This window comes from Hyla sarda, chromosome 2 (genome assembly GCF_029499605.1).
Source record: "Hyla sarda isolate aHylSar1 chromosome 2, aHylSar1.hap1, whole genome shotgun sequence".
Taxonomy (NCBI): domain Eukaryota; kingdom Metazoa; phylum Chordata; class Amphibia; order Anura; family Hylidae; genus Hyla; species Hyla sarda.
The window spans coordinates 113,329,826-113,349,243 of NC_079190.1; the positions used below are offsets into that span (position 1 = coordinate 113,329,826).

Genomic DNA, 19,418 nt, shown 5'->3' on the forward strand with positions numbered 1-19,418 from the left:
GGCCTATCGCCACCCTTCCCAGAAACGACAGGTGCATGTAATGAAATGACTGAAGGTCCACAATGTACTTGAACTTGGGTAACTTTACTTAAGTGCTTGCTGTACATTCAATGAACAATGGCACTCTCAGGAATACAGTCTTTATATAGCTCAATGACTGACAATTGTTGCAGACCTTGAATGATATTAAAAGTCTCTGAATTTAGTGTATTTATTGCAGATCCGTCTGGATTTAGGGGATATATAAGGTCCGGTGATCCTGCAGAGTGCGTGGGGATTGATACACTGAGTAAATAGAAGTTATCGTCAGTCGCCGGAAGGTTCAGGCCTAGACTCACTGATCTCAGCAGCGCAGATGCTTCTTGCTTGCTTGCACAGGAACAAGAGAGATCCTTACTGCTTGGCTGCGCAGGAACAAGAGAGCGAGAACATGGCCGCCGCTCCCTTATATGGGCAGGGGGCGGGGCTAATCTGATTGGTCCGAACATTTGTCACTCACTGTCACAATGAGTGATGAGATTGACTACGCCACAAGGACCTCCAAAGGTCCTCAAGCAGAAATACCATAGAGTTCACTTAACCACATGACCCGCAGGTCCTGCTACGCTATAGACAGGTAATTAACTATTTATAGGGCATTTACATAATATTTACATGCTTCCCAAGTAAGCCACTGGAGCAATAACTGTCTGGATGAGAGGTGACTAGGGGTGAACTAGACAATGGGGACCCCGACGTCCTAGGGACTCTGGCTAAGGGGACCCACCCACGCAGGTACCGGATAGGATACGGTACCGGGACACCACACTGCCAACACCTCCAGGCTGTGTCATTCAGCCACTATATGGTGTCCTCATGCTGCCAACACCTCCACGCTGTGTCATTCAGCCACTATATGGTCTCCTCATGCTGCCAACACCTCCATGCTGTGTCATTCAGCCACTATATGGTGTCCTCATGCTTCAGCCTCATCCAAGCTGTGTCATTCAGACACTATATGGTCTCCTCATGCTGCCAACACCTTCACGCTGTGTCATTCAGCCACTATATGGTCTCCTCATGCTGCCAACAACTCCATGCTGTGTCATTCAGTTACTATATGGTCTCCTCATGCTGCCAACACCTCCACACTGTGTCATTTAGGCACTATATGGTGTCCTTATGCTTCAGCCTCATCCAAGCTGTGTCATTCAGCCACTATATGGTCTCCTCATGCTGCTAACACCTCCACGCTGTGTCATTCAGCCATTATATGGTCTCCTCATGCTGCCAACACCTCCACGCTGTGTCATTCAGCCACTCTATGGTCTCCTCACACTGATGCCACCTCCAGGCTCTGTCATTGTGCTGCTGTGCGGCAGTAATTCAAAAAGCGATGCCGGTAATATGCATGTTATTCTGAATAACAGTATTATTTCACTACCCCAGCACACTCCATATGCGTGTTAGAACACAGCAAAGTGTTCTATACTAGTGTTGAGCGGCATAGGCCATATTCGAATTCGCGAATATTCGCGAATATATGGACGAATATTCGTCATATATTCGCTAAATTCGCATATTCGTAATATTCGCGTTTTATTTTCGCATATGCGAAACATTAGCATATACAAAAATTAGCATATGCGAAAATTCGCATATGCGAAAATTAGCATACGCACATTTTCGCATGTGCGAAAATTCGCACGCCAGTCTCACACAGTAGTATTAGAGCCTTCTTTACACCACACAAGCTGGAAGCAGAGAGGGGTGATCACTGTGATGTTTACTGTGGGAAAAAAAAAAAATATTCGTAATTACGAATATATAGTGCTATATTCGCGAATATTCGCGAATTCGCGAATATGCGATATTCGCAAATAAAATTCGCATTGCGGATATTCGTGAGCAACACTATTCTATACCCCTATTGAGGCGGTATGTAGGCTAGAAATAGCCTTAATATAGATTCGCCACAAATAAATTCGGATCAAAACAAACTTTTTCGGAAAATTCGGCGAATCGGCCAAACGGAATTTTTGAAAAGTTCGCTCATCTCTACCAGTTACCCATAGCAGCCAATGAGATTATTTCTTTAACCTCCAAACAACAATGGAAGTAAATTTACGCTCATTGCCGGCTCACGCTGTATGAAGTGTGCTCAGGAGCTGAGTGAGCTTCATACCCGGTGGGTCAGGTTTGTCACGATTCGGCTTGGCTGGAGGTGGATCCTCTGTGCCAGAGAGGGATTGGCGTGGACCGTGTCGGTGGACCGGTTCTAAGTTGCTACTGGTATTCACCAGAGCCCGCTGCAAAGTGGGATGGTCTTGCAGCGGCGGTAGCAACCAGGTCGTATCCACTGGCAACGGCTCAACCTCTCTGACTGCTGAGATAAGCGCGGTACAAGGGAGTAGACAAGAGCAAGGTCGGACGTAGCAGAAGGTCAGGGCAGGCAGCAAGGATCGTAGTCAGGGGCAACGGCAGGAGGTCTGGAACACAGGCTAGGAACACACAAGGAAACGCTTTCACTTGCACAATGGCAACAAGATCCGGCGAGGGATTGCAGGGGAAGTGAGGTATAAGTAGGGAAGTGCACAGGTGAAGGTACTGATGAAAACCTGATGCGCCAATCAGTGGCGCACTGGCCCTTTAAATCGCAAAGACCCAGCGCGCGCGCCCTAGGGAGCGGGGCCACGCGCGCCAGGACAGCACAGACGGGGAACGGGTCTGGTAAGGGAATCGAGATGCGCATCGCGAGCGGGCGCGTCCCGCATCGCGAATCGCATTCCGACTGGGGACATTATCGCAGCGCACCCGGTCGGCAGGTCTGACCGGGGCGCTGTGAATAAGAGAACGCTGTGAGCGCTCCGGGGAGGAGCGGGGACCCGGAGCGCTCGGCGTAACAAGGTTGCTGTCAGCAACCAAGACCCACTGCTAAGGCTGAACATTGCCAATCGGGCTCATGCCCAGTATTAACCCTTTAAACTCTGCAATCAAAGTTGAATGCAGCGTATAAAATAGGAGAAACCTCATCCTGGCTAGATCAGTGGGCTGATCGGGATCACAGTGATGAAATCCAGGCCCCATCAGCTTAACCTGTTAAGGACTCATGACATATCGGTACGTGATGAGTCCATTCCCGTTCTATAACGCGGGGCCGTGTCTAATAGCGAGCGGCACTGATCGCGGTGCCGCACGCTATTAGCCCTTTAGACGTGGCTAATCATAAAGTAAATCATTGCCGGTTAGCTCAGGGGGCTGTTTGGGATGTCCATGGCGAAATCGCGGAATCCTGAACAGCTGTGAGACAGCAGGAGGGTCCCTTACCTTGCCTCCTGGTGTCTGATCACCGAATGACTGCTCAGTGCCTGAGATCCAGGCATGAGCAGTCAAGCGGCAGAATCATTGATCAATTGTTTCCTATGAGAAGCCATTGATCAATGTAAAAGATCAGTGTGTGCAGTGTTATAGCCCCTTATGGTAGCTATGATATTGCAAAAAAGCAATCATTTAACCCCTTCCCTGATAAAAGTTTGAATCACCCCCCTTTTCCCATTTGAAAAAAACCCAGTGTAAATAAAAATAAACATATGTGGTATTGCTGTGTGCGGAAATGTCCAAATTATAAAAATATATTGTTAATTAAACCGCAAGGTCAATGGTGTACGTGCAAACAAATTCCAATGTCCAAAAAAGTGTATTTTTGGTCACTTTTTATATCATGAAAAAATGAATAAAATGCAATCAATAAGTCCTATCAATACAAACATGGTACCGCAAAAAATTTCAGATCACGGTGCAAAAAATGAACCCTCACTCCACCCCATATGCGGAAAAATTAAAAAGTGATAGGGGTCAGAAGATGACAATTTTAAACGTATACATTTAAAAAGTAAAATTGGTGGCGCAAAAAAAAAAAAGCCATCATATGGATTTTTAGGTGCAAAATTTAAAGAGTTATGATTTTTTGAAGGTAAGGAGGAAAAAACGAAAATGCAAAAAAGGAAAAACCCCAGTTCCTTAAGGAGTTAAAGGACGGTTTTGGGGGGGGGTCCTTTACTTGGCTCCTCACTGTCCGATCAGCGCTACAATGCTCCAGTAAGCCATGGCAGGCCAGAGCAATTGAGTGCAGATAACACTGATCAATGCTGTGCAATGGCATAGCATTCAACAGTGTATGCAATCTGAAGATTGCATGTAATAGTTCCATATGGGGGCTAAAAAATTGTAAAAAGAAGGTTACAAAAAGTTAATAAATGTAAATTGACAATTTCCCTAATAAATGGTTGAATCACCTCCCTTTTCCTATTTTTTAAATAAAATTTTTTGCTAAAAAGCAGCAAAAGGTATGCCTGAATTTTAATTAACAGCTTTGTCACCCTGGGATTAGAGTATAGAGATACACATTTGTGACAGTTGCGCTTTAAGGGGTTCATTTTTACAAAGGCCTCTGAAACATAAAAGAAGCAATCTGATTGGTTGCTATAGGCAACTGAAAGGTTCTCTGTCTACTCAGTACCCCTGGTACTGGTTCTCTGTCTTTTCAGTACCCCTGGTACTAGGTCCAATTTGGCTTAAGGCTTGTACTGGCCAGGAGAGCGTCTTGTCAGGTGTGGAAAAAATACATGCACACAAGATGCCCTCTAAGTACGCTCTGTTTTACTATTTACCAACTCGTAGTTATATATCATGAGGAAAGACAAAATTGCACAATAGTTACAAGTCAGCAGAGCACAATAACAGGATGTATGTGCCTTAAGGTCTATAACTGATGCCTTGTGGTTACAAAAAGCAGAATTAAGATATATCATACAAGATTACAGATCTGTATTATTTTATCAAGACCCTTGTATCCTTCAATCCCCTCTTAAAACCAGTTGTCACTTTAGACAACTTGGTTTTCTTGTTTTCTATTTTCTTTTGAAAAGTCTTTATATAGGCAGTATAGCCTTCTGCCGAGTGGCGGTGAAATAGAGGGACTTGGGTGTCTGATGAGGTGGAAAGGAGGATTTTAGTACTGCAGCAGATCTCTGCTTGCAGCGTTTCATACATAAGAAAATAAGTTTTATTGACACATATACTATGAGGGCAATGACAGTAATGTGTATTATGAGCTGCAGAAAGCCCCCTATCCATCCTCCTATGCCCTTGAGCCAGGTAGCGGGATTCAATATTGAAAAGGTATCCCCCCACCACTTATCCCTGTTGATTTCATTGTCTTTGGCATATTTGTCCCTCAATTTTTGTATGTTCTCAAGCTGGTGGCGCATCTGAATTGTTCCTGAAGTGTCTATGTAATGGCAACAAGTAGGACCTATGCAATAAGTCTTTAGGCATTTTTTTTAAGTAACACCAGAAAGGTATCTGTCCTAATCTACCGCAGTAGCCCACATCTGGGTTATTACATGTTGGTTCAGTAAGTTGGTATTCTAACGTGTCATTGCATGGTTGGTGTCCTGTTATATTATAGCAGTCTACGTCTTGAGTAGCCTGAGGAAAGAGGGTGTTATTTGGCCACCTTGGGTCATATAAGTACCTTTCTATCTGGCTGGATTTAAGAAGATCAGTACTTGCGGATGTCCTGTTAAAGCTAACTTTTATTCCTTCTGTGGGGATCGCTCCTAGGTCTAGTATATGTGTGACCACTCGAGTTACCCAGGAACCAACATTTGGTGTGGTCCTGGGCCTGGGCTGCTTAAGTTTCCCTGCCACCATGGCTGCCCCACCCATCCTACTATAGGAATTCCCACTGAGGTGTTCCAGTTCTTTGCATATCAAGCCTCATTGTCAGCAAGCATGTCAAAACAGTCTCCCTTAAATAATTGATATGAGTGCACAGGGATAGCAAAGTAAGGCATGCTTTGGGCAGACACAGGGGCATGGGTGCATATCCAACAATCCTTCGCAGTGAGGTTTTGTGCTAACATGATATGGTGTTTCAGGAACTTATTGTTTGGGTGTCTCTCTAATTCATTCTGCAGAGTCACCGTGGGGTGAATCAAAGTCAATAAAGTCATTAATGCAAACATCATGAGAATTAGTTTCTTCGACCATCTGCCAGAACAAGGCCAGGGCATCAGCGGGTACATCTTTCGGTAGGCTTTCAAGGTCAGGGCTGTCTGCCCCCATTACTACCTCCTTTGGGTGATGTTGGACGAGTTTGATCCGAGAGGCGTGGATCCAAGAAGGGCTGTCTTCTTTGAGGACCGCCGTCCTCGTCACGGCAACAACTGTGGTTGGGGGTCCAAAGGTGAAGTCTCTGGGCTTCTTTCCTTTTGACAGAGTCTTAACCAGGACAGTGTCGTCTTCCTGGAACTGGTGTGTTGGTTCCTGTGGGAGAGAAGGAGAATTACAGACAACTTTTTGTTCTACTTTATCAAGGGTTTGGATAAGGTCTGTGACATATTGTTCCCTTATCTGGTCGAGGTCCCCTTCTTTTGTTATAAATGTTTGTTGGGCCCATGGAGTCGGGAAAGGCCTATGGGGGGTCATTCTAATTTCTGAGAGTATGATGGGAAGGACTTGTTTCCACTTCTCAAAGGTGCTCCCTGTGGCCTACTCCGTGGAAATGAGCAATGAAACTGGGGCACTGTGTTGGGGTATGCATGGTGTCCCCTCTTTGCAGATCAATCCTGTTACAGGATTTGTCTGCAATACCGGATAACACCAATCATATTCCTCTTTTTTTGGGAACAGAGGACTGGAGAGAGAGAAGTTTTTGTGTCTTGTTTATTAGCAAAAAGTGTACAGGCTCTTGTGAGGGCGATGAGTTCTGCAGCTTGTGCGGACTTATAGGGGATGGACTGGGCCTTGAGGACAATGTCAGGTAATTGGACAATAGCATAACTGGCATGGTAAACATTGTCATTGGGGCGGGTGCATGACCCATCTACAAAGACTTCTGGAGCATCAGGTATGGGCACTGAAGAGAGGTCGGGTCTGGGTGAGGCGTCAGTGTGGATGACTTGCAAGCAGTCATGTATATTCGGCATCACATCATAATTTTCAGGCCAACTAGTGCGCAGGGCCAGATGTAGGGAAGGCATACACCATTTTCAAGGATGGATTACTGAGGAGAATTGCCTCATATCCAGAGAGCCGTTGTGTTTACATGTGTTGTGTATGTAGGCCTTTAAGGAGAGAGATAACATCATGAGAAGTGTACAAGGTAGTGTCATGTCCTAAAGTGAGGATGGTAGCTTGTTCAACAATCACAGCACAGGCAGCAAGAGCTCGCAGACATGCCGGCATCCCCTGTATGGAGACGGGCATCACCTTTGGAGAAAAAGGGCACAAGGACGTAGTTTACCTCCATGAAACTGTGTCAGCACACCCGCCATGGTTTTACAATTGTCTCGTGCATACATGTGCAAAGGCAAATTGTAATCTGGGAGGCCTAGCCGTGGACTTGTCATTAAAAGCTTTGTACATTTATGAGGACCATTTGATTAGATCTGGGTTGCCTGATAGGGTTGCATCTCTATGAGCAGTCGGGAATCCACTGTCTGCAGTAGTTAATCATACCCAAGAAAGATTGCATTTCCTTCTGGGCGTGCGGGGTGACCAGGCCCGCTACAGACTGAACTCTAGACGTGCTCAACTCCCTTTTCCCTTTTGGCAGAACAAAACCCAGATATTCAACCTGTTCACAACACCATCCTCAAGGCAGGCCTCCTCAGAGAAACTACACAGTAACAAATCATCAACATATTGGAGGAGAACAGAACCCTGGGGGGCGTGCCATGATTTAAAAAAGGCTTGGAGGACAATGCTGAACACAACTGGTGAATCAGCATACCCCTGGGGCATTCTACACCAGGTTGACTGTAGTCCCTCAAAGGAAAAAGCAAAAAGGAGTCTGGTCTCTTTGTCCACTGGGATCAAGAAGAAAGCATTCTTCAGATCGAGGACAGAAAAATGAGTTGCCTGTGCTGGGATTGATGACAACAGTTGGGTGACATCAGGAACTATAGGGGCAATAGGCACAATTAGTCTGTTGATGGCTCTCAGGTCTTGTACAAAACAGACAGTACCATTGGGTTTGGAGACAGTATGTTCTAAAACTCAAGTTTGTAGGAAATGTTTGATCATAGGGCGGATACCTTTGATTTTTTTCCCGTGACAAGGGGTACTGTTTTTGTTAGACCGGGAGAATGTCTGGTTTGAGTCTTGCCTTGTATGGTGTACAGTCAATATGTCCTACATCATGGTCTCCATGTGACCAGACAATGGGGCCTACCTCAGGTGGGACCTGGGCCTGGGACATAACAGGATAATGTCCAGCAGGACAGTACCCTGCAGGTGTGACTATGGGTGTGAGGTCAGACGTGACATGTAACCTGGACGGGGATGCAGTGATATGTAATTTGAGTTTACATGTGAGGTCTCTTCCCAGGAGGTTTACAGGACATTCAGGTATGATGCGAAAGGAATGGAAGGTTAAATGGTCACCCTCCGGGCATTGTATATACAGGTACTATGAACGTACTCAATTTCAAACAGTAGACATATATATACGCATATATATATATATATATATATATATATATATATATATATATACACATGCACATTCATATATATCCCCTGAAAAACAAAATTACTCCAGATCCGAAGAAGAAGAAGAGGCTGTCATGCTCCCTGTAAACCCCGCCTTACTCCTCCCAAACCTCTATGTCCCCAGTCACCGCCCCTTTGAGTCTGGCTTCTTGTCTTTCCGCAGTTCTGGTCAGTCACCATGAAACGTCCATTATCACTCCTGTATTATAATCATACAATTAATCGCATTTCCTGATACATTTCATTTTTTCTTTGGCATCAACCCTGTGTTACTGTGAAGGCAAGAAATTAATGAAATATCATCAAATAGTTCAATGTAATACCACGTGAATATATTTTTCTTTTAACACCATTTTCATTACAACACAACAGCTTCACAGGGAAAACATTCACTGTCCATATTCCATACACTCCTGATTTATTAACACACCTCACACATATACAACATACTTTATATCATAAGAACCATCCTATAAACGCCATCATATGACTACATACACAGGGCTTTCCAAGCGATTTACCATATCACTCCATTCCATAGCACTGAACACTCATCTTCACTTCATTTATTCCAGCAGTTTCAGCTCTGCTCATCCTACATTCCTCACACTGCTTCACATGCTTTCTCCTTCACAAATCACCTGCTTCTCCACCAAAACTTTGAGTCTCTATTTCTGACAACAATCTCTTATCCTATTAAACAATTTACACAGCCCTGCATCATAACGCCAACATGCTGTGAACCTTTTCCAAAAATCAGTAACAGTTTCATCTAGTTTTTGTTTGCATGCCACAGCAATGGGCAGTGAGGATTTTTGTTTGAAAACTTGGTTATGTTCCTCTTCTAATTCTCTCCATATACGCTCTCTACCCTTCTCGAGATTACAAATGTAGTTGTTAGTGTGGGGGTCAGGTGGTATTTATCATTGGCCCCCTCCCTTAGGAATGGGCTGGAGTCCTTCATGAATTCTCACCAAATAACTATATCATCTACCCACGGATTCACTAAATCCCATCCTGTAGGGCTAACTCGGGCCACATAATCCTTACATGTTTCACCAGGAAGGGGAGGAGGATATGACTTAGATGATTTGGAACCCATGTTCAGTAATTGGTGCAAAGCCTCAATCTCTGGATTTGGCTGTACTGAACCCTGAAAGCTCCGACAATTCCTCTCAACAGAGTAGGGAGTCTCTAATTTAATTGCACCAATCACTGAGCATGCACGGTATCTCTGAACAAACTGTCACTTGCTTTCACCACATCCCGGGTCAACAAGTTTCCTCTAGCCGGGAGGGTGGGGCATCTTACAGATGTTTTGAGAACCAGCAGATTATTACTATTATTATTATTATTATTATTATTATTATAACAGTTATATGCACCTTACTCTATACATTAAAGCAATGGTTAGTATACTCACGTGTCTTCTTAAGCTTAAGGGAAAAAAGGAAGTTACAAGTAAAACACTAAACAGAACTAAACAGAAATACAAGAAGTTTTTGTAAGCGTTAAGCCAAATTGAAACATGACAACCACCCTGGATTGTCAAATTACTCTTAGTTCCTCATTTCCCCTGTTCCCTGAACAGAAGTAAAATACTGTAATACTGTGTCCCAGACACGATATGAAAGTAACCGTTATACTTACTGGAATCGAGACGTGGCCAGTGCCCCCCGGATCGACAATACCACACAAGGATATGGTTCTTACCGGTCCGGAGGATGACCCTCTCGACCCCGGACTGAGCCCCCAGCTGAAAGGTTCTCTGTCTACTCAGTACCCCTGGTACTGGTTCTCTGACTGGAATCGAGATGTGGCCAGTGCCCCCCGGATCAACAATACCACACAAGGATATGATTCTTACCGGTCTGGAGGATGACCCTCTCGTTCCCGGACGAGCCCCCAGCTGAAAGGTTCTCTGTCTACTCAGTACCCCTGGTACTGGTTCTCTGTCTTTTCAGTACCCCTGGTACTAGGTCCAATTTGGCTTAAGGCTTGTACTGGCCAGGAGAGCGTCTTGTCAGGTGTGGAAAAAAATACATGCACACAAGATGCCCTCTAAGTACGCTCTGTTTTACTATTTACCAATTCGTAGTTATATATCATGAGGAAAGACAAAATTGCACAATAGTTACAAGTCAGCAGAGCACAATAACAGGATGTATGTGCCTTAAGGTCTGTAACTGATGCCTTGTGGTTACAAAAAGCAGAATTAAGATATATCATACAAGATTACAGATCTGTATTATTTTATCAAGACCCTTGTATCCTTCAGCAACTGCACATATTTTCCTCTGCATAGGTTTTGATAATTCCCCCCAATAGTGCATGTAAGATCATTCTTAGCAGCGTCTTCAATTCTTCCAATCACAAATGACATGACCATGAGCGCGGGGTGACCAAACCCCAGAATGTTTTCTGCGAAGAAAGAAACAGCTATTACTATAAGTTATACATTCCAGATATTATTCATATAAAAAAAGGTCTGTGATCCCTAGTCTATATTTCTTATCATAGTATTAACAGAGTTGTGAAGCACCTGCCCCGGAATAGGCCTCTATTAGAGATGAGCGAATCGAAGTTGACGAACCCGAATTCGTTACGAATTTCATGAAAAATTCGATTCGCAACGAATACGAATATCGCCGCGATTCTATCGCACGAATTGCTTCATTAAACTCCATTTTACAGCATTCCAGGCTATTGGAGACCTAAGATGGCGGATCCACATGTGAGTACATGGGGCAGGGGATTATGGGAGGGTGGGAAACAGCGGCAGGAATGAAGGTAGGTGGGCTGACCCTGAACCACATGTGAGATGCAGCCTATCAGTGTTCACTGACCCCTGTGATGTCACAGCCCCTATATAATCGGCGGCCATCTTTCCTCTCTTCATTTCATCTATGCACTCAGATGGAGAGGACAGGACTGCGTATGTGTGAATAGCTCATACCACAGCGTTACACTGCAACTGCTAGTCACATCAGCATTAGGGAAAGACAGGAGTGCAGAGTGCTTTGCTGTTACTCTGAGAAGGATCATTGATAGCTAAACCTCCTATTCACGTTATTGAGCATTGCAGCAGAGAGGGGCAGATAGCTGTCAGCTGCCTCATACAGATCTCCAAGCTGCCTGAACTTTCTGAAGCATCTTATCTCCTAATTTTTCAGCCCAATTGAGTTTTTTGGCTCCAAAAATCTTCTGCTGCTCAGAATTGTGTGACAGGGTGCAATTTAGGGTTTAATCCCTGGATTTTTTTTGTGGTGCTGTACTGTTGGGTCCTGCTGCTGTTCAGAAATAAGTAATATTAGTGTGGACTTTAGTGCCTTTTTACCATTTTTCACCTGTTACACCTTATATATACATGTTATACACCTGCCGGTGTATTAAAGAAAAAAGAAGTTCTTCCTGCGTACAAATACGCTTTTTCAGTGGCCTTATCATTGCAAAGGGCCTACATACAAGCAAATAGCGTACCATATACCACCTTTTTTTCTGTCTCTGTGCTAAATTCAGTGTTATACCACGCATTATACACCTGCCGGTGTATTAAAGAATTTTTTTTTTTCCTGTGTACAAATACGCTTAACCCCTTAAGGACCAAGGACGTACCGGTACGTCCTTGGTCCTGCTCTTCTGATATAACGCGGGGTTACACAGTAACCCCGCGTCATATCATGGCGGGCCCGGCGTCATAGTGAAGCCGGGACCCGCCTCTAATAGCGCGCAGCGCCGATCGCGGCGCCGCGCGCTATTAACCCTTTAGCCGCGCGCTCAAAGCTGAGCCGCGCGGCTAAAAGTGAAAGTGAAAGTTCCCGGCCAGCTCAGTCGGGCTGTTCGGGATAGCCGCGGCTAATCGCGGCATCCCGAACAGCTGACAGGACAGCGGGAGGGCCCCTTCCTGCCTCCTCGCTGTCCGATCGCCGAATGACTGCTCAGTGCCTGAGATCCAGGCATGAGCAGTCATCCGGCAGAATCGTTGATCACTGGTTTCTTATGAGAAACCAGTGATCAACATAGAAGATCAGTGTGTGCAGTGTTATAGGTCCCTATGGGACCTATAACACTGCAAAAAAAAAGTGAAAAAAAAGTGAATAAAGATCATTTAACTCCTCCCCTATTAAAAGTTTGAATCACCCCCCTTTTCCAATAAAAAAAAAAACACAGTGTAAATAAAAATAAAAATAAACATATGTGGTATCACCGCGTGCGTAAATGTTTGAATTATAAAAATATATCATTAATTAAACCGCTCGGTCAATGGCGTGCGCGCAAAAAAATTCCAAAGTCCAAAATAGTGCATTTTTGGTCACTTTTTATATCATTTAAAAATGAATAAAAAGTGATCAATAAGTCCTATCAATGCAAAAATGGTACCGTTAAAAACTTCAGATCACGGCGCAAAAAATGAGCGCTCATACCGCCCCATACACGGAAAAATAAAAAAGTTATAGGGGTCAGAAGATGACAATTTTAAACGTATTAATTTTCCTGCATGTAGTTATGATTTTTTCCAGAAGTCCGACAAAATCAAACCTATATAAGTAGGGTATCATTTTAATCGTATGGACCTACAGAATACATATCAGGTGTCATTTTTACCGAAAAATGTACTACGTAGAAACGGAAGCCCCCAAAAGTTACAAAACAGCGTTTTTTTTTCAATTTTGTCGCACAATGATTTTTTTTCCCGCTTCACCATAGATTTTTGGGCAAAATGACTGATGTCATTACAAAGTAGAATTGGTGGCGCAAAAAATAAGCCATCATATGGATTTTTAGGTGTAAATTAGAAAGAGTTATGATTTTTTAAAGGCAAGGAGCAAAAAACGAAAATGCAAAAACGGAAAAACCTCCGGTCCTTAAGGGGTTAATAGTGGCCTTATCATTGCAAAGGGCCTAAATACAAGCAAATAGCGCACCATATACAGTACTACCTTTTTTTCTGCCTCTGTGCTAAATTAAGTGTTATACCACACGTTATACACCTGCTGGTGTATTAAAGAAAAAAAAGCTTTTCCTGCGTACAAATACGCTTTTTCAGTGGCCTTATCATTTCAAAAGGCCTACATACAAGCGAATAGCGTACCATATACTACCTTTTTTTCTGTCTCTGTGCTAAATTCAGTGTTATACCACACGTTATACACCTGCCGGTGTATTAAAGAAAAAAAAAGGTTTTCCTGCATACAAATACGCTTAACAGTGCGCTCATCATTGCAAAGGGCATACATAGAACCAAGTAGTGTACTATTTACTACCTGTTATTCTGTCTCTGTGCTAAATTCAGTGCTATTCCACACATTAGTATACACCTGCTGGTGTATTTAAAAAAAAAAAAGGGTTTTTTCTGCGTAGAAATACGCATACCAGTGTGCTCATCATTGCAAAGGGCATACATACAACAAAGGAGTGTACTATTTAGTAACTGTTATTCTGTCTAGGGCCTATATATTTTGAAAGGACAGCCGTAAGTAATCGCCTGCTGCTGTTCTATACCCTCATAAACGCACTAAGTATGTCAGGCAGGGAAGTGCCAGGACGTGCACAGAGAAGGGGCAGAGGCCTACATACATCAGGCAGAGTTGGCAGCAGACTTGGGGCGAGTGGCAGCAGGAGTCGCAGCAATAGGCCTGAGCTCCCGTTAACACCATCTCTCCTTGTCAATTGGTTTGCACACTCATCCCCATCATCACAAGCGACATCTCACAATCCCAGTCAAGAGTCGGTGGGTTCCTCAGACACAACCCTCAGTTGGCATGGTCCGGGAGCAGTCCCCGTAATCCCATTGCCTTTGTCCTATGCTGTTCCCTCTCCAAAAGAAGTATCTCATGCTTTGGGTTCAGCTCCACTATTTAGTGAGGACGATGTAATAGAGGACAGTCAGCATCTAATGGGCAGCCAAGAATGTGAGGAGACATGCGTCCCTTGCTCCACAAGGCGGGCAAGTATTGATGCGGAGAGTGACGTGGGAGGCGTTGTTTCAATTGTTCAGGGTCCTGAGGCAGACACTGTTGTGGAACACGAGGAGGACATCAGTGACGTGCACAGATCTTTTGATAATGATAAAGCCGATCGCAATTGGGAGCCGTGTGCAGAAGCAGGGGCTTCATCATCATCAGGAGTAGAGATTTGCTCTTTGTCTATGAGGCAGCAAGGCGGTAGCACGGTTGGCAATCAGCATGGTGGTTGCAGTAGTGGAAATTCAGGAGCCAAACGTGCCAGGGGGAGACGACCTGCTTCGCGGCAAGCTACCATTCAGGGAGGTAGTGGAACAGGGGTTCCTGGAGACGGCGCCAATAGCAGTGAAATAGTGCGAACTGCGGGTGGGAAAATCAGTTACTCTGCGGTGTGGTTGTTCTTCATAAAGAATCCGGAGGACCTTAGCGTAGTCACATGCAAAATCTGTCGGCAGAAAGTGAAGCGTGGCCAGGGTCCCAAACTTGGCACCACGGCCCTGCGTCAACACATGATTCGCCACCATAAAGCGGCCTGGGATAACCGTGGCTCCGAGGTAGTGGTCCAGCCTGCCGCATCACCCAGTGGCCATCCGTTCCCTCCGTCATCCAGCCAAGGCTCCACCACCTCAGCCGAAGGGAGCATTGTGTCAAACTCTCCTTCTTGCGCTCCTGCTTCTTCCGCTCGTAGTCAGCCATTCCGCCAACAATCGATCGGCTAAGCCATGTCCAAGAGACAACAGTATGCACCCACTCTTCCAACGGCGCAGAAGTTGAATGTGCTCCTGTCCAAGTTGCTGGTGTTGCAGTCCCTCCCTTTCCAACTGGTGGACTCTGCAGCTTTCAGGGAATTGATGGCTTGTGCCGAGCCGAGGTGGAGAGTCCCAAGCCGTCATTTCTTTGCGAAGAAGGCAGTACCAGCCCTGCATAAGTTTGTACAAGAGAAGGTGGGCCAGTCCTTGAGCCTTCCGGTGTGTTCAAAAGTGCACGGCAGCGCCGACGTGAGGAGCTGTAACTATGGGCAGGGACAATACATGTCTTTTACGGCCCACTGGGTAAATGTTGTACCTGCACAGCCACAACAGCAACTTGGACAGGTCACACCGCTTCCTCTTCCACGCTCTGGCTCCCAGGCAGTTGGTCCTTTTACAGTGTGCGCCTCTTCCTCCTCCTCCCCCGTGTCCTCGACCTCCACTGCACATCCAAATCTTGGTGGCCCTTCATCGTACCAAGTGTGTAGGGCACAGCGGTGTCAAGCCGTCCTTCACATGGTTTGTCTTGGCGAACAGAGTCACACAGGGGAGGAACTGCTAAAGTTCATTAGGGAAGAAATCCGAGTATGGCTTACTCCACAAAATCTGGAAATGGGAACCATGGTGACCGACAATGGCAAGAACATTGTGGCCACGCTGCGACAAGGAAGTGTGAACCATTCGCCCTGCATGGCACACGTGTTGAATCTGGTTGTCAAGAAGTTCATCAAGTCTTCACCCCATTTGCAAGACGTCCTGACAATGGCAAGGAAACTGTGCATGCACTTCAGCCACTCGTACACCGCCAAGCACACTTTGCTTGAGCTGTAGCGTCAGAACGGTATCCCACAACATAGTCTCATTTGTGACGTTGCCACACATTGGAATTCCACCCTCCATATGTTGGACAGACTATACGGACAAAGAAAAGCCATCACAGATTTTTTGATGATACAAGCAGATAGGAGTACTCCCCTGTGTAACTTCAATGTGAACGAGTGGCAGCTCATACGTGACACCTGCCGTTTGCTGAGGCCCTTTGAGGAAGCCACATTTTTTGTTAGTCGCTCGAATTACGCCATGAACTACGTAATTCCACTCCTACATTTACTCCAAAAAATGATTGAAAACATGGCTGGTCACGACGATGGAGATGTTGCGCCTACATCAGAAGGCTACATGAGTCCTGTGGGGGATGAACTGGAGGAGGATGATGAGGGGCAGAGCAGAGCACAGTTTACGGTGGATGAGATGGACGGTGTTTCTGGTCATTGGACAGGAGAGTAGGAGCAGGAGCAGCCAGAGGAGCTGGAGGGTTATTACGAGGGAGGCGAGACAGAGGACCCAGACACACCGTGGCAGTATGCAGTGGAGATGGAAGCAGGTAGTCCCAGCGAGTCACTGTCACAAATGGCACGATACATGCTGAGTTGCTTGCGTAGTGACCCCCGAATTGTCAAAATTCGTCAGCGCGATGACTTCTGGATCTCCACCTTATTAGACCCTCGCTACCGGCCCAGAATGGGGGCCTTTTTTACATCCACTGAGAGGGAGGACAAACTGACCTACTTCAGGGAGCTTCTACGTAGTCGGTTGGCCGATGCCTATCGGCCACATAGTCCATCCACTCGCAGGTCTGACTCGGGGGGCCTTCTGCGCTCACCTTCCACTGCCATGGCTGCTGGGGAGGGGTGGCAGGAGCAGTACCGGCTCAATCAGCAGCAGCCTGAGTCTACAGTCGCTGATGAGTAGCTTCCTTCAGCCGCATAGTGAAGCTACTCATCAGCAGCAGGTGGACATGGAGCAGAACCTGAACCAGCAGGTGGTGGCTTACTTCGACATGACCCTGCCAACAACCGTTGAAGATCCGCTGGACTTCTGGGCAGCCAAACTTGATTTATGGCCGCAACTAGCGGAGTTTGCCCTGGAAAAGCTGTCCTGCCCGGCCAGCAGTGTGCCATTAGAGAGGGTGTTTAGTGCGGCGGGGGCCATAGTCACCCCAAGGTGAACTCGTCTGTCTACTAAAAATGTGGAGAGACTGACGTTTGTCAAGATGAATCAGGGATGGATCAGCCAGGATTTCCAGCCACCAATGACAGATGGGTCTGAGTAGATTGACCATGCTCCTACAACAAAATTTTCTCTATTGTGGTTGGTTATGAAACCCTCTGGGGCAGACCTGGGCATTGTACGGCCCGCTTGACACATACGGCCCTTTGATTGGCTCTGACCGGCCCGCGCTGATTGGGGGACAACTATGCTGCCTAATCTGGGGTACAACTAAACTCCTAATCTGGGGGACATCTATGCTGCCTAATCTGGGTGACATCTATGCTGCCTAATCTGGGGTACAACTATTCTCCTTATCTGGGGGACAACTATGCTCCTAATCTGGGGGACAACTATGCTCCTTATCTGGTGGACATCTATGATGCCTAATCTGGGGGACAAGTATGCTCCTAATGTGGGGGACATGTATGCTGCCTACTCTGGGGGACAAGTATGCTCCTAATCTGGGGGACATCTATGCTGCCTAATCTGGGTGACATCTATGCTGCCTAATCTGGGGGACAACTATGCTCCTAATCTGGGGGACATCTATGCTGCCTAATCTGGGGGACTAGTATGCTCCTAATCTGGGGGACATCTATGCTGCCTACTCTGGGGGACAAGTATGCTCCTAACCTGGGGGACATCTATGCTGCCTAATCTGGGGGACAAATATGCTCCTAATTTGGTGGACAACTAAACTCCTAATCTGGTGGACATATATGCTGCCTAATCTGGGGGACATCTATGCTGCCTAATCTGGGTGACATCTATGCTGCCTAATCTGGGGGACAACTATGCTCCTAATCCGGAGGACATCTATGCTGCCTAATCTGGGGGACAAGTATGCTCCTAATCCGGGGGACATCTATGCCGCCTAATCTGGGCGACATCTATGCTGCCTAATCTGGGGGACAACTATGCTCCTAATCTGGGGGACATCTATGCTGCCTAAACTGGGGGACAACTATGCTCCTAATCTGGGGGACATCTATGCTGCCTACTCTGGGGGACAAGTATGCTCCTAATCTTGGGGACATCTATGCTGCCTAATCTGGGGGACAACTATGCTCCTAATCTGGGGGACAACTATGCTCCTAATCTGGGGGACAACTAAACTTCTAATCTGGTGGACATCTATGCTGCCTAATCTGGGGGACATCTATGCTGCCTAATCTGGGTGACATCTATGCTGCCTAATCTGGGGGACAACTATGCTCCTAATCTGGGGGACATCTATGCTGCCTAATCTGGGGGACAAGTATGCTCCTAATCTGGGGGACATCTATGCTGCCTACTCTGGGGGCAAGTATGCTCCTAATCTGGGGGACATCTATGCTGCCTAATCTGGGGGACAACTATGCTCCTAATCTGGGGGACAACTAAGATCTTAATCTGGTTGACATCTATGCTGCCTAATCTGGGGGACATCTATGCTGCCTAATCTGGGTGACATCTATGCTGCCTAATCTGGGGGACAACTATGCTCCTAATCTGGAGGACATCTATGCTGCCTAATCTGGGGGACAAGTATGCTCCTAATCTGGGGGACATCTATGCGGCCTACTCAGGGGGACAAGTATGCTCCTAATCTGGGGGACATCTATGCTGCCTAATCTGGGGGACTAGAATGCTCCTAATCTGGGGGACATCTATGCTGCCTACTCTGGGGGACAAGTATGCTCCTAACTTGGGGGACATCTATGCTGCCTAATCTGGGGGACAAATATGATCCTAATTTGGGGGACAACTAAACTCCTAATCTGGTGGACATCTATGCTGCCTAATCTGGGGGACATCTATGCTGCCTAATCTGGGTGACATCTATGCTGCCTAATCTGGGGGACAACTATGCTCCTAATCTGGAGGACATCTATGCTGCCTAATCTGGGGGACAACTATGCTCCTAATCTGGAGGACATCTATGCTGCCTAATCTGGGGGACAAGTATGCTCCTAATCTGGGGGACATCTATGCGGCCTACTCTGGGGGACAAGTATGCTGCCTAATCTGGGGGGACATTTATGCTGCCTAATCTGGGCGACATCTATGCTGCCTAATCTGGGGGACAACTATACTCCTAATCTGGGGGACATCTATGCTGCCTAATCTGGGGGAC

The 19,418-nt window shown here is 46.1% G+C and overlaps 1 protein-coding gene across 4 annotated transcripts in view; it reads right to left on the reverse strand.

Moving 5' to 3' along the window:
- Positions 1-3,708: 3,708 nt before the first annotated feature.
- Positions 3,709-19,418, reverse strand: part of LOC130355310 (sterol O-acyltransferase 2-like) — a 153,320-nt gene continuing 137,610 nt past the window's right edge. For 3 of the 4 annotated variants that reach the window (XM_056555312.1, XM_056555313.1, XM_056555315.1), the window contains one exon: positions 3,709-10,959. In XM_056555312.1, coding sequence (XP_056411287.1) covers positions 10,909-10,959 — 51 coding nt within the window. In that variant the 3' untranslated portion in view covers positions 3,709-10,908. The remainder of the gene's footprint in view (positions 10,960-19,418) is intronic. The other variant, XM_056555316.1, reaches the window with a different exon arrangement.